A 24,025-nucleotide genomic window follows, 5' to 3' on the forward strand; every position below is an offset into this window, starting at 1 on the left:
CGAGTAATTCAAAAGTTGCCCCCCAATGAAAGACGCGACGTTTCCCTCTGTGCTCTTTAAACGAACGCGGGATGTTACTAAATACGAGTCGGATATTTGTAAAATAATACGAGCCATTGAAAACATACGATTATATCGAAACGTAATTCGTTTCGTCCGTGTGTTTGGATCATTGCCATCGTCATCGCGACCCGATCTGTAAATCACCCGGTCACCAAAGAATTCAGCAGATATCGATCAGCAGTTAACCAAAAAGATGGATAACGAGTGACACAAGTGTACAGGTGGTTGGCGTTGATATCTTCAAGTTTCACGACGAATAAGCGTGTACTTTTGCCGGCAGTTTTTTATAACGGTCCTATTCAACGAGCCGTAATTCAGCGATAAAGCGTCGAGTCATCGATACGAAGAATTAATATCGTGTCACGTAAAACATTTAACAAATGGACGCTTGAATTTCTTTCGCTGCTCGTAAAGAGCGTTTGCTTGATCTCACCCTTTCCACCGAGTTTGACGTTCGTACACAGGTGTCGAAAAAAGACACCTGCCCAATAAGATCGTTCGCGACGTTTCCTCGATATGCGTGTCATGTCCGAGATTCAATTTTCTTCCCCCGACATTTTCAAAAAATCATCGCTTCTTGTATAAAACAAATTAAATACGTTATGTGTGTTCGTAATCGTATATTTTTCGAACGCCTTGTATTACTTTCGAATCTTTGAGCTACCTTTTTGTCTCGTTTTACGCGAAACATCGCTTCGACACGAAGTTTCTACGACATTACACGTTACGTCACACCTTTTCACTTACAAACAACGATCGTCACCAAAGTTTGAAAAAGATCACGCTTCTTGAACTTTCTCTCTTCATTCATAGTATTTGGTTAGAGTAAAAAAAAAACCATAAATAACGCTATATATGAATATATATATACCTACTCTAATTTAATAAAAAACTAAACAATTGAAAATATCTCACGAACAAAGCGAAGTAACGAAATATAGCAGACACAAGGCAACCGTACGATCCGGCACAAAGAGGCGATAGAAATAAAAGGAAATTCGAATCGGCCGGTTATCGAGCGATATTTATCGATCTCGTTACGAAAACGGCCACCTCGAAATGAAACGGAGGAAGAGAGAAAAAATAAAGAACCGATTTCACGATTAATACGGTGGTACAAATAATTTTGTTGGGCCACCACGGAGCGACGAGAACGATCGAAGGACGTTCGCAAGGAAGGGAGAAGGCGAACGAAGGATAAAAGCAAAGAAGCGAAAAGGATCTGGTCCCGTAGGTTCACGTGCGCGCGGCGAACGCAAAAATAGCTCCGAGACACGTCAATAATTAATTAGCAGAATTTATCGATACGCCACCGCCGTTATCTTGTCCGATACGCGTACGAAACGATTTTGTGACCGTGCAGGGAGATAAGCCGTCGTCAATTCACTCGGCTGCCTCGTTTCCGTAGAAATTACGACTTCCTCGTGATCCTCGACATTCAACATTTCCAAAGGGAGGCGCAGAGTGCCCCTACAACGAAACCTCCTGGCCTGTATCGAACGTCAAATGGGTGGGCAGGTGACTCTCCGATGGTCCAACCCAAATTTGGTCCCTCGAATATGAATGTCGCCCATTCACCGTTATAAATAACTATTCCATCGTTTATTTCGTACACAGCCAACCTCGTACACTTGCACGTATAGCTGGATGGAAGCTGCTTTTGGTCATTTAATTATTCGACTTTTCGTAAAACTCTGTTAACGCGTATAATTAGACGGGCTGTTGTAAATTTTATTGGATTCCTCGGATATCGCGATACACGTTTCGGAGATTGCATTTAATTGCATTTAACGAGGCCTTATCGGTCGTTGATATTGTAGAATAATAAATGGAAGTTTCGAATACGAGCTTGCAGTGTTTTATCTTTTACGAGCACAAAGTTGAAGTGGAATTGCAAATAGCGGGAACTTTATAGGGCTCGGGCGAGTTATTCGAACGTTAAACTAAGTTGGAGAAATATACGCATTAATCGTTGGATAACCATTTCGATAAATTTGCCCTGAAAAGCTGCGGTGTACAACTGCAAACAACAAATCTTATAATGACTCGCCCCGTATATATATTTTGATTCAAAGTCTCTCTTGTAACGTAAAAGTCCTTCTGTTTGTTCAAACGAGAGTAAAATTCGAATACAAAACTCGTACATGGATAAACCGATATTCTATCGATTAGTTTGATATCGTAAGCTGATTATTATATTAAAATCTCGTAACGTATTTCGTAATACGAACATCGCGTGTTACCACGAATCTATCGCGCAATAATATTTTACAAAGCTACGACAATACGTTCGATGGACGATCTCCGATACCAACGATGGACAAAAGATCAAGCAAGAAACACTTGCACGGAGCAAAGTATAATTTGCTCTTCCATCCATACACTCTTCCCTGCGCGTCTTCCCTGCGAACAACTTCGTAAAGAGCCACAGCCTTCGGATTCGAGAACGAAAGCACACAGATTCCATGGTTGGTACGAGGCGCGACAACTTTTTCTATATAAAACACCGTGGTCCCATCGGGCACCATCTCAATCGGAACCGAAGCGTCTTCTAACGAAGACCCGTTCGCCGATCCGGCAAAGATATACTCTTTGGAAGAAACGGGACGGACAACATCATGGAAAGAGCCATTGATCCTGGTGTTCGGGACACGGTTTCACCCATGTCCGAGCAGCGGTTCGAAGGCTCGGGACATCGGTCCCTTGACGTCTCAAGCGGGAGGGTCTCGCGTCGGCCGAGATAACGAAATTAGCCCGGCCGCTAATTTATTTCCTAATTCTCGCGCGAGCGGAGGTGTGAAACAGCCGTTCTGAACCGTGGTATCCACGATAACGGGCCTCGATGTGGAATAAAAAGAGGAAGAAAAGGTCCCTCTCTGTTTCGGTTGGACGGTGAATTAAAAAGGGACGGAGACACCACGAATGGGAATCGGCCGAGAAGGAGAAAGAGAGAGATAGCGAGGAAGGTTATAAAGAGAGGCGAAGAGGAGATAATGCGAGGGAAGGAATGCACGCCCACGTTCACAACGTGTTTTCCTACGTCGGTGTGTACGGTCGCACCGCGCGAGAACACGTTGGTAGACGTACGTGGAATGCACCGTTGTTGCATACTTCGCGTAGCAAGCTTATGAACGCGCGAATGCATCGATCCCCAACCGTGGCATTGACTTCCCGAGCGCTGAAAGATGGTCGGATCGGTCGGGTGATCGACTGCGCCCAGGATCGCCGTGAGATTAATGCCCTTACACGAAGAACCTTCCTTTCGACCAATTGTATAAATGGTATTGGTTCGGTGCGCTGATATTGTCGAGTCAATCTTCGGCTATGGAAATACGATAGGCATGCTGATCTTTTGGGCGATCCTGATCCTCCAGCGAATTCTTCCTTCGACGGGATGTCGAGGACTAAATTTGTTAATTACGAAATTTTGCGAGCGAGGCGAAGCTCGATTTGATAGACAGCTGGCAGAAGAGATCGTAGTTTGTCGTAGATCTCTGGTTTGTAATATCTATCGTATCGATTGTATAAGGTGGGTAAAAAAACGAGAAGAAACTCGGAGATGGTGGAAATTGAAATTATTAATTACGATTTATCGTTGGATAAATCGTATGGACCCTGTAGAAAATTTTGGTAATTGAGCTTCGATAGAGAGTTGCGAGGAAAGTAGATCAACGCGATATTTAAGGAAACTGGTAATATCGTGGTCTCTCGATTAACGGAGACAGAAATTAAGTTGTTCTTTGATATACCAAAAACGTTGGTCGATCGAATCTCAACTTTAAAATGAAACGCGAGGATAATTGCTAAAGAAGATTTAGATAGACGAGCATAAGAAAGAGAATTGCATCGTGGAAGAAATTAATTAAGGTAGAAATACATAAACGACGACAACGAAGCAGCTTGTGTTTTCGTTTTGCTAGAGGTTCTATAGTGTCGAAGACTTCTGGCCTGACAGCAATTCTTTGCGTCAATTATCCACAAACGCTTCGTAGCTATCGAAACGAACATGTCACGAATGGAAGCGAAGGGAAAAAAGTAAACTCATATCGAGAGTTAATATTGAAAGAAAGCATATCGAGGCTGCTACGTTCCGCAGCAGCAATTACCTCATTCGCTGTCGTAATTGGAAGACAGACTGTTAGGCCGTAATTTTCTTTTCAAGAAATGCTCGAGCAATTAGTGTAAATAGATACAAAATTGCTCGTCTCCCTGGTAACTATATATAAATTCGTATAACCAGTGTCCCTCCTTTTTCCTTCATTATCATTAATACATTCGATGCGAAGTAAAAATAGATTCAGGGCAAGCTGGTATCGCGAGGAAAATATTACAAAATTCGTATCAATGCGTTACACCAACGTCTCGTATCTTATTTCCTTCGCATGAAAAATTATTAACGCTCTATATTACAACATAATATTAGCTATATAAAAAGGTAAAAGAGATATCTTCCATGGGAAGATCAAATATACCAGATGGTGTTTTCCATACATATAAATTAAATAAGCCGTAAAAGGATAAACGACGAATTAGCATAGTTTTAATGAACGAATTTAAATTAAGTTCCATTCCCTTTGAGACTAGTCACATTTACAAATGTAAATATCTTGGTGCGACAAAAATTAATCTCCTCTATTGAGAATTCCTCCTCTTCCAGTCGTTAAAATACTCATTAGAATAACGAGAAAATTAAGAAAGAATTTCAAAGAAAAAGAACGAAACACAGTCCCTTGTTGCAAAATCCTTTGTTGTAATTCTCGTTGTAATAACTGAAAACTTGTAAAGAATTTCGCAGCGATAGAATCAAGCACGGTCGAGGAATGCATTGTAAAATACAATTTAAAATCGGTAGAGGAATCGTTCGACTGTCCTGGATGGGACGCGGTACGCGCGGCTTAGCAAACCAGCTTCAATTTGACAAACTTGCGCGTTGTCGTTACGCTGTTCCAGAACATCCATTAAAATTCCTGCAGGCGCTAACTAACGACATTCCCGATTATTCTGTTCGACGCCCTTCGAATGCGGTTTTATAGCTGTCAGGATATACAGACATATACCTACTTACCAGCGGAACCCACGGTATTGCGTCTGACACGGAAACTCGCTCGTAAATTCCCGCCGAACAAATTTCCAGCATGTGTCGCGGCTATCTTAGGTCCAGTGGTCCTCAACCGACAACGAATCGTTATCTAATTCCGCTAAAAAATTCAATCGATCAACTACTAGAAGATACGTCAAAAAATTATTTCAAATTTATATTTAGAATAATTATTTGCTTGGAAATTTGCAACTGGAATGGGGTGTTAGTCGATCGTGATTCGTTTCACGAATCGATACTTCCTATAGCAAAATACATCAGAAGCATTTATTGATGTATAAATTGAAAAATAGAGAAAAGCGACGATATCGCAAATATTCTTTTGAACATTATCTCGAAATTTATATCCGTACGTCCCTATCTGTTGTAACAAACGAACCTAGTGGAAAATTGGATACTAATCAGGCATCCAGGTAGAAATTTACAAAGAATGGAGTCGATCGGTTACTCGAACGTAAGAGTCTCCCAGAAGCCAAATTGGCCAAATCCGCTATTCAAAAGTTATCAATTCCACGTTACCTAGGTGTGTATATATACGATATATAATTAGTAGCAAGTATCTCAAAAGAGAAATCTTATATTTTCGTTTGTCACGAGAAGAAAGCATCGATAATCGTAAATCCGAGGGAAACCTTCGAAAAATGACGTTTCTAATTGTCATCGTCGTATGAATTTTAATTGACAAAGTTGATCAGCGCGACGTCCGAACGGTTCGTACATCGAAGGAAGATTGAGAGCCGCTGTGGAGCTGGGAGCGGCCGGCAATCAGAATCTCGTACGTAGTCACACATTTAAACAAAAACACACATCGAGGTGGTACCGAAGCACTACTATCTCAATCCGTACGCAAATGAGCTTCTCCTGCCCTCTAAGGAGACGAGGCGAGAGCGATGCGCGTGTAAAAGTTGCCCAGACCCGAGCGTGTGTCGGCTCGTACGTGTTTCACGCGCGTGAGTTTCTCTTGTTCGATTCACGTACCGTGATGATCGGCCGCGTGTATGTACACATGCGTGGACGAGTAGGAGGATCGCGGGAGGGCAGAGGGAGAGGGCAAATCACAGCCACTCAAAGAAATAACCAGTGCTCATTAAGAGTAATAACCCCTCCGTTCTCTCGGTCGAGCCGATTGTTTCAAGGGTGTCACACGGATCGGGACAGCTGCGCGATCTACTGCGCGTCATTCGACGCTCTTCCTTATTATATTAGCTCGTTCGGGGTTGTAACGGGGTCCTCCAATGGCCTTGGTGCCAAAACAGATCTCGCGAACCTCACGATATTCTCCAGCTCCGTCTTTACTCCAGCAACAGCCAACAACTTGTCGTCGCTTCTTCTTCATATACGTTGCAAATATCAACTTGTACATGCGTTTTGTCCACGCTGGAGAAAGTAATCGGGAATATAACGATGAAACAACGACGAGGAACTTGTCGTAGCTCGTGGTTGGCGCGTGTTCCACACGAATATCATTTTGTCCACGTAATTAGTGGAATATTCGCGTTGAATTTGAAAACGACATTCGTTGTCAGCGACAAGTATACACGGAAGGAACGTATACTGCTGTCGCCGTGTGTTGCTGCGCGTTTCTTATTTTTCTTCGATCTTTAGCGCTTCGAAAGGGAAACAAACAAGAAACCGCAGGTCTGACTTATAAAGTAAAGAGATTCGTTACTTCTGAAAGGAATTATGAACGCGTGGACGTCGTTCGGCTTGCGTTATCATCGATGAGGAAATGGTTTCGGCGAAGATCGTTTCGAGAGGAAGCGTTTTAAGTCGCGTTAGCCGTCGCGAGATTGAAATCCCCGGTGGAGGCGCGACTGCTTGCGTTCCACGAAATTGTTACGCTTAATTCACGGAGTCGAGGACGATCGTCGACATCTGGACGGTTCCGGTCATCGTACGATCAACCGATTACATACTTGCAGGCTGCTACTTCGTTTTGCCATTAAATTCCGGTTCTTTGGAAATTATGCGCAAATTTCTTTTTTATTTCTAGGCAAATTTCTATTTTAATCCCATTCCTTTGGTTTCTCTAGAGTATCTAATTCGCCCGTAATCTAACGGACAACTTATAACCGAATGATTCTGGTTGTTGCCTAATTTGGAAACGAAGGAGTTCGAACAAATGCAAATAGATCATCCTCCACGATGGGCGAATTCTCTGGATTTTTACGAAATTCCTCAACGCCATCTCTCGCAGAACTATACCGCGGTGAATGTCGCTGCGCTAATCCCGCCATTTATCCGTAACACATTTCTCCCGTCTTTACTACACGAGCAACTCCTTCCAAGAAAGGTCCCTTCGACATTCAAGGACATAAAAACGCGGATTATTTGGCCTCGCGATCGACGCGAACCATAATCCACGCGGCCGCGAATTACCAACGGTCGAGAAAACGAAGCTGAAAGAAGAGAAGAAGAAGAAGAAGAAGAAGAAGACGGTGAAAGCGTTAACCAAACAGGGCTAAATCCACACTTCGTATCGGCAGAGGTTCTCATTAGGGTTTCAGGTTAAAAGAAGCGAATGTTCGAGGCACGGCAAGTATGGTCTTCGACTCTAATAACTATCAATTCCACGTTGACGCGGAACAGACGGACCAAAGCGAGAGGGACAGAGACGATATCCTGCCTGATATTCCGCTCTCTCGTCCAGGTTTGCTCGCGCCCCACCAAGCCTGATAATTACAGGCGAACGTCCAGCGAATGAGCAGGGGTATCATTAACACTTCCTGCCTCGTAACGACTCCTCGTCCGATACACGATACGCGATATACCCATGCGCGTCACTGCGTAAACCTGTCAACCCGCCTAATCGACGTGCAACAACGCATCCTCACCGACCACGAGATCCAAGATCGCTCCAAGATCGCTCGAGGATCGTTCGAACATCTCACCGGAATCGCTCGATCGAATCTTGTCTGAAATACATTGCCGTGTCGCGCTATATTTCGTTGAAAAATGGTTCAACGAAGGCGTCCGTGCATTCTTACAAGCTATAGCTTTATTTGAATTAGTCGAGCTTGTAATTCAATCTCGAATTTTATGTGGAATAACTACGACTCGTACAATACGGGGCTCTATTAGTTTGCGATACAGTAACGAAAGAATAAGTGAAAATATTAGATATTTCGAGTGTAAGAAGAAGAAAATATCAGAAAATGATTCAAATATCCCTGCTATACGAGGTATTACGTATGAAAATTAATAGAATAAGCAAGAAAATAAGTTTCGCTTACAGAACATCACGGAACATTAACATTATCGTTGGACGAGTAGAAATTATACGCCTGTAAAAGACTATCGTCATCGAATTGTTAACGTGTAATTGCTAAGACATCGTGCGTAACCAAATCTCGTTAATTAGGAAGCAAATTGCTCGTGATTTGTCGCACAAGCCTTACCTTACCTATGATCCTTCGTTAAAAATAAAATCCGGTACGCTGGTTGCTTGATTCGGATCAAACAATGACGATAGCCGTCTAATTGAAATTATCCGTGGATAGACGATGCCACGGTTAGGCAAGCCGGTGTAGAGCGTAAGGAATGACATTGAGCTCCTTTCTGGAGGCGGCCGCAGGAATTATCCCGTCAATGCGCGTCGCCCCGCGGCCAGGCTAATAACTACCAATTTACCTGTCTCGTAGAAGCAAAAACAGGTTCCATATAAATTCTCTGCTGGTTACATCGTTGACGTTATTATGACAACTAAGTCGGCACAAATCAATTATAACCCTATCCGCGTTTGGAAATCGTTTGAAAGAAGAACCGCTTCGGTAGTTAGGAATCTCGGTACGATAGATTGCAAAATGATAGTCAGACATCGGTTACGTTCTTTGTTACGATTAAGCGAAGCTGGTCAATTTCGTTAATGTCTATAGTACTTGATTTACGAAATATCGAACGTTAGTCGCGTGTTCGAAGTAACGAAAGATCGCGAAACTGTTAGAAGACAAAGTCGACTATTTTGGCTTCTAACTAATTTCTTTCTAATTCTAAGAAAAGATCACGAAAGTTTCACGTTTCCGCGTTTCTCGTACAACTTTAAGATGGTTTCGTAGAAATTTAAAAACGAAACAGATTAAGAAAGCGATTTTCTAACAGAACGAATCTGTGGTTTGTTTCCAGTAGCGGCTCCAGGTTTGAGCGGCAGCATGCACAGCAGTGGGCTAATGTCGTTGCACGTGGAAGGGGGCACCCAGGTCCAGGTGCCGCGCTCTTTGATGCAAGCATTCCTGCAGCAAGACCCAAACCATCCAGGCCTTGAAACGGTGCGATTGCCGACGCCTCCGTGCGGCTCCGATGAGAACGGGCCGCCACAGCACTGTCGCGAAGTCGAGACGGAACTGTGCCTGGTCTGTCGCCGATGCGGCCGAGCTTATCCGCAAGAATCGACGCTGCTCACTCACCAACGCTCCTGCTATCTCGGCAATCAACAGCGTCGCGGTGCGTTGCGCCTCGTTCAATCTCGTTACGTCTGTTCTCTGTGCGATGGAAACACCCCGACGAGAACTTACACGACCGTCACCGAATGGCGGCGTCACGCTGAAACGTTGCAGCATCGAGCTCGCCTCGAAGCGAACCAAGAACGCCAACAACAGCAACAACAGTTTGGTAACATCGGCGTGGAATCCGTGGGACAGTGTGGCGAGGAAGTGCATCCGCTCACGGACGAGATGGAGGATGTGGTGAATCAAATCACCCTGTTGGCTGCTCGCGCGGCCGCTGAGAGCACCACGGGCCAGCCACAGGCTAACGAGAGGGCGAACCAGGACAACAATAACGCTCCCGACGTCAAGAGGCAGAAACTGGTCCAAGAGGTTGCTGCTTTGGCTGGCGCGCGTTAAACGGAGCGTGTCACGTGCGAAAGAAGCGAATAATAACAGAGACAGCGGAGAAGAGTCGTCAGGCAGAGGTGCTACCACGGGACGAGCCATCGAACGTTCGCGAATCGTCTGGTTCGCAGGCTGACGATTTCTTCGGGAGGAAAAGAAAAGGAAGAGGAAACCGAGGACGAAGGAAGAAAACGGAGCTGGGAGAGAGTGTTCGATGGGTGCTCCTCTTCGACGGGGTACTCGATAACGAAAGCAAACAACGTTCCTAACTGGCTAAATAAAGGGGAGGGGGTTCCAACCTAGGCAGGAACTGTCGGTGGGGGGAGGGCTTTTTCTTCCGCTCCGGGCACCGGGGAATCCCCGGCTCCAGATACTCGCGCGTGGACGGTGGACCAATCAACGAGGATGCCGCGTAATGGACCTCTCTCTTTATTCTCGTTTTAATTTCGGGCCGCGCACGGGCCACTGTCGCGCGCGCAATCACCAATTTAACTAATATTTTTGTTACAATATATGTACACACATAGCGTGCCACCAAAGCAGCGCGCTCACCAAAGTTCCTTCGATAGAAAGAATGGAGAATGTTTCGGAGTTTTGACGGACACACGTAACGGGACGAGTGAAAACAGAGTAACGTACGACCAAAAGGATTATCGGTTTGTTGTTTGATAATCGAGAGAGACGTTTGCACGAGTCGAGAAACGAGCGATTTTCTCGATGGATCGTCGTTCTTTTCTTTTCTTTTTTGTGTCTCCTTTTTTTTACGAAGCGACATCGTCTCTATCCGTGCGTCGACTGTACGCATCGGTCGCTTCGTAAGTAGGATTTTGGGGATGGAGATGACGGCGCGGAAACCGCGAGGCGACGAAGAAGCGCGTGGAGGAGAATAAATACGCGAGGGAGAGGAAAAGAATGAGCGTCGACGACGCCGGGAAGACGCGTCGAGGTGGGCTGATTTAAACGTTCCTATGTAAAGTAATAATAAAGATTTAATGAAACAAATGAAAAAAAAAGTTACTAAAACAAGCGGACAGACATTAAGGACGCGGCGTAGTAGAATAGATGGCGCGGCGTTCGCGAAACTAATAGCGTCGCGCTCGTTACGAATACATACGTACATATTCATCTCTAAGAAATGAAAAAAAAAATGAATCTTCACTCTCTGTCTCTCTCTTTCTCTTTTTACGTGCGTGTGTATGGGTGGTACTGCGTAAGTAGCGTGTGTCAAGGAGGATGCGAGAATCGGATGAAGCGTCGTTCACCGACGATGACCACGAAAAAAGATGAAAGCCTTTCCTTTTAAAAGACACGAAACGGAAGGGAATCGCGAGAAGAAAGGAAGATCACCGCGTGTTCCTCTTTTCTTTTTTAATCGGCAAGAGATGAACGCGCGAAAGTACGTACAGAGGTCAGAGAGGTTCACGTGTCGGAGGACGATCGGACGACCTTTTGAGGAAATCGGTGGCTGGAAGGATTTTTTCTTCGAAAAAAAAAAAAAACAAAAAAAAAACAAAAAAAAAAAAACAAAAATGGAGAGAGAACCCACGCGCACACGTGCACACTCACACGCACTCACTCGTGACACGTATACACGTGCATACACGCATACACAAGCCTAGTAATATCCATTCTATAGTTTCGAGAAACACCCACAGGGCACGGTAACCCCGCGGCTGGGAGGGGTTCTTTTTAAGTACGATAAAACGCGTAATAAACGTCGCTACCGGCGCGCGAATTTTAAAACGTGAGTTCCGTTCATTTTTCTCTGGCCGTGAGAGCAAAATGCTCGTAAGGAGAAACGTCGAATGGAAAGAAGAGTAAAGTTTCGTGGGAGAGAAAGGAGGACGACGACGCGAAACGAAACGAAACGGGGGAGAAAGCGAAAAGAAGAAATGGGAAGGAAAACGCGAGAGGGCAAGTTGCCCCGGTGCCCGTCGCGATACGGTTCGCGTTCACGAACAAGCAAAGACCCAGAAACATGGTTCCTATATTTAATAAATTATATTTAATAACGCTAAAAAAAACCTAACGATTAATGATTAATATTAATGATAATAATAAACATAGTAATAATAATGATAGTAATAATGGTAAATAGTTATTGCTATCGATAGCTGTAATTGATTATCGCTAGTTAATCGGTCGACGAAACGGTAGCAAATCGGTCAGCCGCGCCGTAGACCGCGATCGAGCGCAGTGCTGATCAAGGCGTGAACTTTTTTTGGTTCTTTCTCGCTGGAAAACCGGAAACGGTGGATTGCGCGGCGCGTGTGATGCTTTCGGGGTCGGCCGAAGGAAAGCGCGAAGTTCGCGTACGCGCAAACCGGGTCTCCGTGGTTACGAGAGAAGAAAAAGAAAAGAGAATTAAACGCGGTTGAATCGGGTGAACACGGCATAGCACTGGACACGATGGAAGAAAAAGAGAGAAAAAAAATGAAAGAAAGAAAGACATAAATAAAAGTCACCTCTCGATCGACGGACACGGGGTTTTTGTAAAGGTCTGCTCGGGAATGACAAAGAATCCACTATTAGCTCGTAAGTTAACGGTTAATTACAATTAAACTGTAGATTTTAAGGGGAATATGGGAGGATATGCATCGGTAGACGACACACGAGACACACTCATGCATAGGTATATATATATATATATAAAAAAAGGTATATATATATAAATAAATGAATAAAATGGATGAACAAAAAGTATATATATATTTATGTAGAAAATTATATAAATATATATATATATATTATATATAAATATATGATGTTGTAACGTACTAGAATCCTCGCGGGTAATATCCGAAACGGCCACGTGTATACGCGCGTACGTACGTCGTGTTTCTCGCGTTTTGTTTAATTTTCTAAACACGCTTTCGCGCCGAAATCGAATACACATACACACACACATACACACACACGCATACACATGTACACAGAACAGGAAGAAAAGTAAGCGAATTATCAAAAAGCCTGAAAACTAACTGGGAAAATCGTGAATCGGGGATATCGCGAATGTGGAAAGAAAGCGGGGGTTGTGCCACCGTATGTGCAAGAGAGAATGTGAAAAGAGCCTGTTAAGGGTCGCGCTCCGAATCTTAACCTCAAAAGCGAAAAAAATTAAAAACCGAGGAGTTAAAACGAAGGTAAAGAGCGTACGACGAAGTAAGAAGAAAACGAATACATATATATGTAGTATAAAGAGGGTACTACCCGGCTACGTGGAAAGTAAATTAGGAAGAAGAGAGAGGGGTTGAAGGGGATGTTTAAGGGGATGAAAGGCGGGCGCAAAACGCGTAGTGGTCGTTAGACGTCGAACGAGACGCAAAGTAATAACTATTTGTAAGGTAACTAAGCAACTCGAGGTTCCTGTCTGCAAAAGATGCTTTTTCTAATGTAAACGTTGATAACGACGATTATTAATATTATATTTGATTATTACCGACTATTATTATTACGATTATTATTATTATGATTATTATTATTATTATTATTATAGATTTACTATATTATATTTACATATATGTGGTCATGTATTTATTATTATCTATGTAAAAAGTTATAGCGTTGGGCTAAAACTGAAACGAATGGACACACGGTAACACGCACACATGACACACATATGACACCTGTTTAGGGACACTTTACACACACGTTTATATACACGTATTTATACACGCAAAGAGAGACGTACACGTGTAATTATTGAAAAAGAAAAAAGATTCACACGTACATATAAACACATATACGTATACACATATGAAAATGGAAATTCCCAATTGATCGCGTTGCTCCGCGGCGATTCCCTTTTTAGTTAAATCGTAACACGGAGCATCGAAACGAATGGAGAGAAAAGGAAAGAGAAATGTTCGTAAACGATACCTCGCAAAATAGGACAATTGTTACTATCCGGTGATCACGGGCTAATTAAAAATCTGCGTAGATGTTAATCTGTAGATTACGAAGTAGCGAGCCCCCTCTTATTTGAAATCGTGGCTTTCACCACGTTTCGTCGATCTCGAACGCTCTCATCAAGCCTGTATATTGCAAACGACCTAACCGAACGACTATACATACACACGATATATCACTAATCTTAGCAGACGAGACGCGAGACCTTGGAAAAAGGGCGAAACGCGTCCCCTTTTATCGCGCGTACATTCTAACGAAAGAGAATAAGAAAACGAAAGTGGTAGAAAACAGAAACGAAAAGAGGAAAAAGAATGGTATGCACTTTGGCGCACAAAAGAATCAACATCGTGTTCCTTTTAATTGTATACATACACATATGTATAGACGCGTATACATGTATACACGGAATATTTAATTTTTCTAATCGATTCGCGGCTAATACACACGCAGGAGATTTGCACGAGACGAATCGACGAACGCGCAACTTGTTTCGAAAAAAAAACATGTACATCGAACATATACTCACACTGTCTACACGTACGCATATATAATACACACATATGAACATGTAGACGTAATACACACGAAACATGCGTATATACGTGGATACCACACATCGAGAATTGAAGCGAATCGAAAACATCGAGAATGGTCTCGAATCGATATAACGTATATCGCATATACGCGCGTGAATTCTCAAAACGCGGCAACGTACGTGCGCGTGTACGCAAAACTGGGTTTTGGCGTTTTGAGTTTCGAGTACGGGAGATTGCGTGATAGAGTAACCGAACCTCGCTACTAGCTGTTCCTAAAATCAACAATGATGAATGAGTGATAAGCGTGCGCGGATTAATTTAAGGAGTGAACTATAAGAGATGCAATTGAGTATGCGGAAACTATTATTACGTTGCGAGAAATTTTCACCGCCCCATCGCCGCCCGTCACCTTCCGGTTTCTCTCGTCGATCGTGCGACATTTCCTCGCGAGATCACGCGACCCAAGAACGTTCGACGATACGTCCTTTCGATTCCACGATCGATTTTTCTATCCACGGCCTGCTATAATCGTCGACGAAGCTCGTACGAATAGACGCGGCTGCAAAACCGAAGCCATTGCTTATAAGAGAAAAAAAAGGAAAGAGAAAAAAGAAGATATATGCGATCAGTGGAAAAGAAACTATTCGGATGATCAGTTACACGTATTTACAGGGTCACACGGTCGATTTTTAAGAAGATTGATCGTGGAATGGGAACGACGTTAAGATCGATTCGTTTAAAAAAAAAAAAAAAGAAAAAGAAAAGACGAAAATCGAAACGTTGTTGATCGAAAGAATCGCGGTTTCCTTTTTCCTCTTTATCGGAGAGCACAGAAAATGGAAAGACAAGTGGCAAAACGATACGTCGTGTAAGATTCGACGAGAAAAAGAGCGGCCGGCGGCGAGGAAGTTTTTCAGTTTTCTATAACTGTCGTTGAGTTTGTATGAAATATGTTGAATACGACTATACTTATTGGTATAACCCTATTGGTTATTTCTATTGCTATTGCGATTATTATCTATTATTATTATTATTATTATTATTATTATTATTATTATTATTAATGCAATGATTGAAAGGGCGTTTATTATTATTATTATAATTATTATTGCATTATGAATATTATTATTAATATTGTCACTATTATCGTGGTTCACATTTATCGCCGATTGAATATTTTGTGAATTTGTTCCAAGCTACATTTTCATTGACTATTAATTAATAACGGATACTAATTGATAACGATAGCGATTAATTCTTGTGAGAGATTGCCATGTGTATATCTTATATGTACTCACTTACGGGGCCCGTGGCCCTCCGATGGGGCCGGAAGAGGCCGTGCAACCAGCGTGGCCGCGCGGTCAACCCCGTAAACGCCGGCTCAAGGACCCCGACGATGTTGGCGCCGCGCGCGATCCGTTCCTCTGCGTGCGAGAGCAATTTTTTTTCGAGAGCGATCGTGGTCTGTGTCTGTCGCAAGGTACTCGATCGCGATACTTATTAAAAAAACAAAAAAATAACGTTTCTCTCCTCGCGCCTCGCGCCTCGCCCCTTTTTTTGTAAAACTCGCGGAGACGCGGGGAGACCCACTTGACGAGAAACGGTAAAAAGAAAAAAAAAAAGAGGAAACGATACCGACGGCTTCGATCGAATACAATCCAGGATAAACGAAAAAAATAAGACAAGAGAGCAAGCAAAAAAAAAAGGTGGAGGTAAAGGAGAGAAAAACGATAACCGAAGAGAGAAAAATGTGGAAGAGCGCGCGAGCATGCAAACAGACGTGCGTTTCTCGTACTTGCTGACGAAGATGCGCAAGAGAGACGTATCGAGTGTCGTTGTTTTCTAATCATTTGGCAATCGTTTGTGATTTTCGAACGAAGTTTTCTAGCAAGGATTTACTTTTCTTCGTTGTAGAATTTCCATTCTTCTGTGATGCCTGTCACGTTCGATCGCGCGACAATTTTCATGTTCCTACCGAATCGACCTCGTCCGATTTCTTTCGTCGCGTATCAGTGACCATCACCCTTCGTTGATCTCCGATTAACAGTCGATCGATTAACTTGAAATATAAAAACCGCGTAAACTCGGGAATCACGATGTAGGCCGAGCAACGATAAGAAACGAAGGCAAAACGCGGCCGAGAGAGATACAGACATCGCGTACGTTCTTTCTTGTTCATCTCGTCCACCCACGCTCGCCCTTGTGTACAAATATATATTTATGGTGCCATATGTGTTATGTGCGCGCGAACAAGTTCCCGTGTTCGCGCACGCATCTAGATTTTATAATAGAGAAAAGAAAATGATGAAAAAAAAAAGAGAGAGAATAAAAGGAATAAGAGTTGAGCGAGCGAGAGAGAAAATGCGACATGCAAGCGCGAAAACGTATCGACATACGAGCACACATATACATACACGAGCACGTGACAATTCATACTTACGTGTATACACGCGTTACACATACACATACACACACATTGCATACACATATTATATACATACATGCATACGTACATACATACACACATACGTACATACGTACATACATACATACATACACACACACACGTGCCATGTAAGATGGCTGTACCTGTATACGTATATAAATATACGCGAGCATACAGTGATGCACATATTTACGTGCGCTATTCCTATAAAGAGTAATTGAAGAGAGAGAACAAAAAGAAAAAAAAAATAGGAATTTAAGAGTGAGGCGAGGGAGATCTGCGATCTGGCACCAACATCGTACGGCAAAATGGGTGCGGTGCAATCATGTTCCTATTAGGTTTCATATCTAAGCGAGTAATTAATTATACCACTAAATATAAATGATGAAGAAGGATATAATGATATTATATATATATTATTGGATATATATATATACATACGATACGATTATATATAGATCTAGTCTGTGAAACTGATGAATAATCCCCTTCCTATAATCCTTTTCTTAAATAGATAAAAGCTGAAACGTCTTATTCCCTGATCGATCCCTCGTTTCTTTTTCGCGTCTGCATGCAAACTCGGAGAACGAAATTCACGCGTGTACTCCTCACATCAGCGTTCTTTTATAAGTTGAATCGTTCGTTTAACTACGGAGATATTTCTTTCTGCTTAGGAGTGAGAAGCGAGATGTTACGTTCTGTTCCGTTCTCTCTTTCTTTCCTTTTTATTTTCTTATCGAATTGCCATTAACCGAACGCCTAATGAAAAGAGTTCTCAATTTCTGATTTTCGAAGATTTTCAATCTCTGATCCGATATAATAAAATGGCTACGCCAAAGGGAATACTAACACATTCGGGATCGACGCGATACCGTGCTTCTTGGAGATAAATTCGTATTACTCGATCATCTATCGACGAGAATCTACCAGCGAAATGATATTGTACGAAAGTGAAACAATAAGAAAAAGCAGTATAAACCATGAAATGCATCGACTTGTTTAATTGCATCTGGATCTCGAATGTGTTAAATCTCGAGTAGAATATTTTCCCACGAGAAGAGAGAATCGCAACGAGCCGAAAGAAATCGTTGAAACGCCGTGGCAAGGTGAAAAGAAGAAAAGAAGAGGAAAAAGGGTACGAGTAAGAAAAAATAAAGACCTTGGAAAAAAGAAAAACGAGGAGGGAAAGTAAACGAAAACATTTGATTCCTAACGTTTCGCCCAGGGATGGTGTCTTTTAAAGTAACTGCGTGTTCGTGTTACTCCGGTAGGTTTTGCCGCGAGAAAAATAAACTGCTGGACACGCGGTATCTTTCTGCAAAAATATTCCGAAAATGGCTCGATTCGATCTTCTTTTCCCATCGTCGCTTTATTTTTCCGGAGTCTTTCTACCGATTTACTACTGAAACTTCAAATTCTATTCTCTCCCCTTTCTGGTGAAAAAACTCGCTTCCTGTTCAACATACATCAACGGTGAACGTCTTCGTCATTTTACCAAAGGTGAAGATTCGTTCTGCTTCAACGAGTTACTTTTTATCCAACGGAAGTTTTCATACGGAGTTTTCACCGAACACGATTACCAACGTCGTCTTACGACGAAATAAAAATTTCCTTCTGCAGACAGTACGACATATATCGTTTATTTAGTGGTCTCGTTTTATCGTTATTATTTATTTCGTAAAATTTCCAACGCTTCTATGAAATTTTTCTATGAAATTAAAACACTAGAATTCTTTATACGATTGTTTCTTTCGAACCGTTCTATGAAACTAAAACACTGGGATTTCACGTAATACTACCGTATCCTGTCCCTTGTTATTTTAGGACGTAGCAAGTTGCCTTTCTTTAAGTTTTTCTTTCGTTTTCCCCAGATATTTATTACTCTATCGAGAAGCATGTTGAATTAAAAGAAGATATTTCGCTTAAGCCTCGTACGAGTCCGAAATTCAATTCGATTCGATTAACCAATTTCGAATAATATTTAAAATATCAATATGAGAAACTAGGAATATCGTTAAGAGAAAAGGATAAGGATGTAAAAGTATAAAAATATTTAATATAAAATACAAGTTTTACAAAGCTTTCGGAAACTCCTCCGCCAATTGTACCGTGCGTTATCGCGGATGAACGAATCGCCGAGCGCGAATATCACTCTATTATGCGGGATTTCATTTTATTTCCGGTCCACAGAGCGTCCCATTTCCGAGTTCCAATATTAGCTCACCTGCTAATTTGCATAGAGACGGAAAACACGGCCGCTTAAGCGAGCGATGTCGCGTGATAACGCGACATCGGTAACGCTCGTACCACGATGACCCGATGCAATTTTTCAATGACGCCATTACGGATTTCCATTCGGTGTCGAAGCGTTCCGAACAATCGCCGTGACAGTCTCCAGTCACTGTCGATACGATCGAATTTATTAATTTCGTGATTTCGCGCAATTGCTGAACAGAACTGGCAAATTCCTACGCGATTTCCAGGTTATTCTTCTCGAGACTAAGAACAGATACCTATATTTATTGGAATCCTACTTCGAAATCAAGTATTTTTCCTTTTCTTCTTTTTTCCTTGCGCTTTAAATATATTACTTTAATATAAATTACTAAAACTTATCTTGTTCGTTCTACTATGATATATTTCCACACGTTCCATTAAATGGTAAGTATTACCTGTAAGAAATTCGATGTTTCTTGAACGACTTCGTTGCACGAGACTCGCGTCTGTCGTTGGTCGCAGCGCTCTGTCGTTAAAGGCTCCTCGAAAGGTGCCTTTGTGAAACTCGATGACACAGATGTCGAGGTAAGTACGAATTTCAAATATTTCAAATATTCTAAACCCTTGATCTCACAAGTAAAAAGTTCTATAATTTTCTAAGGGATCGAATATATTAAGTTTTAGGGTGATCTGCTTATCAAGTTTATCGTTACGTGCGTGCTATATTTGGATTTCGCTCGTAAAATAAAACAACGATGAAATAAACCATAATACCATCGCAATAAAAACAAACTACGGAAAACTGGATATAATAAAATTTCTATCTGATTCTTTCGTTCGATTCATATATTATAATTTTATACCATTTGATACTAGACATTATTTTCGACTAAATTATCGTCACGACACGTCGGTAAATACTCAAAAATTATTTAAAAAATTTCTGAAACATAAAACATTCGCATCTAATAAAATAATTACTACGACCAAATTTTCCACCGTCGTAAAAGCACGTCCGTCATAGATATTTGTTAAAACAAGTTTCCAAATAGAAAACCATCTTTTTCCGTTCTATTAAGAAAAAATTCGCACGAATTCGAAGGAAAATGAGCTCGATACAGCCCTATAGGCGAGGCAAAGAAGGAAACTCGCGTGGCATTCGCGACGAATCAAGAGCGTTTCGAGAGAACGAAGCAACTCTTCCGGAAGAGGATGAGAGAAGAAGGATCTCGAAAGGTCTTGGAAAGAGTGTTTGCTCGCGAAATGGAACGCAAATTAGGTTTAGACGGGATCGAAGCTCCGTCGTATCGAAATAAAGGCGACACGTAAAATATATGCGACCCACCCTCGCCATCCGTAACCTTTGGGAAGCTGGCAGGGACGCGAGAGCATCGTTCAGCTCTATCTACGTCTCAGCCAACCCCGATTCAACCCCCGTATCTGAGAAACCCCCAAAGCGTCTTCACGACGCGATTTCGTCTCGAATGCTAAGTTCGTACCGCGTCTGGTCTTTTGCGAAATTGCCATAGGCGACTGACTTGAAAATTTAAATATCGTATCTTTGCCTGCCAAATGGGAGTACGTAAAGTAGAAGTGAAAGGGTTGAAAGTAATAATTTCGCTATGGAATAGGATTTTGTATAAATTATCGCAACTACGATAGAATTGTTTATAATTCAACATTATTGAAACGAAGCTATAGCAGTTAGATGTAAATGCGGTGAGCGCTATGCCAGGGTCCAGAGTGAAAATATTAATTAGATTTTTCTATCATTCTCGACTTAGTTTCTAAAAAAAAAAAAATGACCATGGATACCAAAGATCGGAGGATATAACGAAATAACTTTTCGATTATTCTTTTGAAAAGTTGATAATCACATCTCAGTTGAAATTGTCAACGAAGAACGAAGATCTACCGCATGGAGTGGGTTTTTTTGTAATTTTGAAAAATCGAAATACTTTTAAACCGCGATACATGGAAATTGAAATGAAAATTAAATATCTAAAGATTATAAAACTTGTAGCTAAGAAAGAATTACTCTAAACTTTTCACGGTCACGATGGATCTATAAACGATAAGTAACCCTTAGCTACGTATTTTTTCCCTTCGCACGAACAGGAGTTTATTTAGAACAAACAAGAGTAGCCCGTTAGATTACTTAGTAACGTCGTTTGTTAAATCACTTCGTAACGTAAATTAATCTGACAAGACTATTTTATTCTTTGTAACAAAGAGTACTGGAAACGTACAATGTATATAACCACATTTAAAAAAGAAAAGGAAGAAGAAGAAAAATATATATAACGCGTAACACGGTATACCGTTACTATTTCGAATTACGTGGCAATCTAAAATTGCATATTGCAAATACATCTGAAATGCATTCAACGCGAAATAGTGAATGGGTACGGCGTAAGACAGCACGCGGATCTAAAGGAAATGGCGAGAAGCTCCGTTGAAGATTCCTTTGGACAGAAAGAAGGCAGAGATGCATCCACCTACATAGTTTTCCTCTTATCCTTCCTATTTCCACTCAATCGCATCTAGTACATCTTTACCATTACGTACATCTCGGTATCTAGTCACCAACACAGCACACTCTACGTTTGAGACAATTTCTATCGAAGCTATCGCTTTTTCTTCCGTGTCCTCCTCCTCCTTTCTTTCCTTTCGCGTTCATGCAACGTTAAAATTAAAGAGACATTCCTTTACGATGATGTAAAATATATAGGAAAAGTACGTTCGTAATGATCGAAGAATACAGGAAAGAAATACGATAAATCATCTTCTGTCTCTTATAAGGAAGTAATTTAAAAGAAGCTAATAGGTATGCAATGAAATATTGGCATCCGACAAGAGTGGAGAAAAGAATTCTCCAAGCAAATTTACAGCGATGCATTCTAAACGAATTCTCCATCCTAAGACGATTTTTCTAGACCTATAGAGAGGCTATCGCGATTAATTCGAGCAACGATATTTGAACTCATTACGAATAGACGCATAACGAGACGCGTTTCAAGTTTCGATACACCGCCGGTCAGTTTTCAAACGAATAACTAAGATGTATTATATTTATCGATTCCATAAGACAATGAGATGTTGTTTTTAGCAATTAGTTTCTCATCGATCTATACGTTACGCTACATTCGCGTACTGTTGCTACAAATCAACTGCGTTCAAACACTTACGAGCAGCAGTATACGTACCATGTCATCGGAACGTTAACATAATCAAGCGAGCATCCTCGGAATCAAAAGAACCAAAGAAACGAAACCACAAAATGAATCGAAAAGACGAGCAAACTCCGGCTCGCTTTAATAACTCGAAAGAAAAAAAAGAAGATTATTATACGGCAGGAGAGAGAAAAAAATGCAAGCACAACCGATTCGCCGGTGTTAACGTCGTTCTCGGAACGAGCACCCGGTATATAAAGAACGTACGTCTTCGGACGTTGCAGCATATAAGACTGCTATACCTATACGCGCACACAGACAAACACGTATATAGTTACACGTTTACCAGGAGGTCGTATCTTCTCGTTAGCCGCGCGATGAAGCTACCCGCGCCGTGGAGTCACGTTTTTAATTTCTACCGGGCTGGCCTTAGTTCATTTTCACACCCCCTCGCTGGGCGCCGCGCTCGCCAGCCGTCTAATAAGTAAATAATAACTCGTTCCGCCACATAACTCGTCCCGCTTGGCCAGCCCTGTTCGGAGGCAAGCCGAGCTGCACCGCTTGTCCACTTGCAATTAATACGAATTCCACGGTGACACGTCGCGACGAGGCGATGTTTATTTCGCGGCCGAGCTGTGCACGCGCGAGTCCTGGAAATCTGGAAACTCGCGAACCTAAGGACATGTTTATGGTACGTATACGTGGCGCTATTGAAACGAACTGAGTTTGGATTACGCGTGCTGTTGCATGACCAAGCGTGCGTGCGTGTATTTTGGTTTCGGACGCGTTGTAATTGAATTGATTGATTGATTATCGAGAGTTTTATCGTTTAGGGTATCGTTGTCGGACAATATCGTTGAGAATTTTGAATTATAGAAAAGAGGTTGATAAGAATACCTGAGAATTTTGGAAAAGAATTTTGTCTAAGACTTGGATTTCCATTAGACGTGTAAAGAAATAAACGCGTGTCGCTATCGTAATGTGTATAGTATGTATATGCAATATGTACAAAGTATCTATATGTAACTGATGTACACCGAAATGCTAATGTTTCTTTCTAACTTTATAACTGTAACGTTCGCGGAATAAAAATTAGAAAGCTTACAGTTAGTTGCATAAATGTAATTACACGGGGCATACTACGTAGTTATCGGCTATTGGCCTGACAGTTTGTAATAACGACCGAGGTGAATGAAAAATTTATTGAAATTTAATAAAAACGACATTCGACTTTCTCGGGATCAGAGAATCTTACATCTTAAATTACAGAAGCTTTCCCTTTTAAGTAAACAAGAACTACCAGAATTCAGCGGATTCTGCTCGCTTCTAGCAACTCGACTAACTAATTAATTCGATTGCGAGCCACGGTAAAAGCTGTTGGATTCGAGATAGCAAGAAGCCTGCAGCATGTAGCGCACGAAAATCAAGCCACTAAACTATGAAATTTAATCATGTCTTCACAAGTGCTTGACAACTTAATGTAAGTTATTTTTTTCTGTCCTTTTATACACGTTGTATTCCAATGGTAATGAGAGTTGCTCTAGCATCGGTGGTTGTAATAATACACGAATACAAAGTCACGATCTGTGAACCGTATCAACGCATTCAGGTAACATATAAAACACCTCTACTCGTTAACGTGTAACAGATATTTACGGGAAAATAAAGTGAACCTTTTTCCATCGATCGGTCTCTGCTTCTTCGCATTAAACAAAGGAAATTCAATGGGAAAGCAACAAAAATTAATTCTACGA

General features: G+C 41.7%; 1 protein-coding gene across 8 annotated transcripts in view; it reads left to right on the forward strand.

Moving 5' to 3' along the window:
* LOC132907088 (zinc finger homeobox protein 4) overlaps positions 1-15,207 on the forward strand; it is a 399,871-nt gene extending 384,664 nt beyond the window's left edge. For 5 of the 8 annotated variants that reach the window (XM_060959833.1, XM_060959835.1, XM_060959832.1 and 2 more), the window contains one exon: positions 9,284-15,207. In XM_060959833.1, coding sequence (XP_060815816.1) covers positions 9,284-10,002 — 719 coding nt within the window. In that variant the 3' untranslated portion in view covers positions 10,003-15,207. The remainder of the gene's footprint in view (positions 1-9,283) is intronic. The other 3 variants (XM_060959838.1, XM_060959840.1, XM_060959839.1) reach the window with 3 other exon arrangements.
* Positions 15,208-24,025: the final 8,818 nt, after the last annotated feature.

The sequence above is a fragment of the Bombus pascuorum genome, chromosome 5 (genome assembly GCF_905332965.1).
Source record: "Bombus pascuorum chromosome 5, iyBomPasc1.1, whole genome shotgun sequence".
In the NCBI taxonomy this organism is placed as follows: Eukaryota; Metazoa; Arthropoda; class Insecta; order Hymenoptera; family Apidae; genus Bombus; species Bombus pascuorum.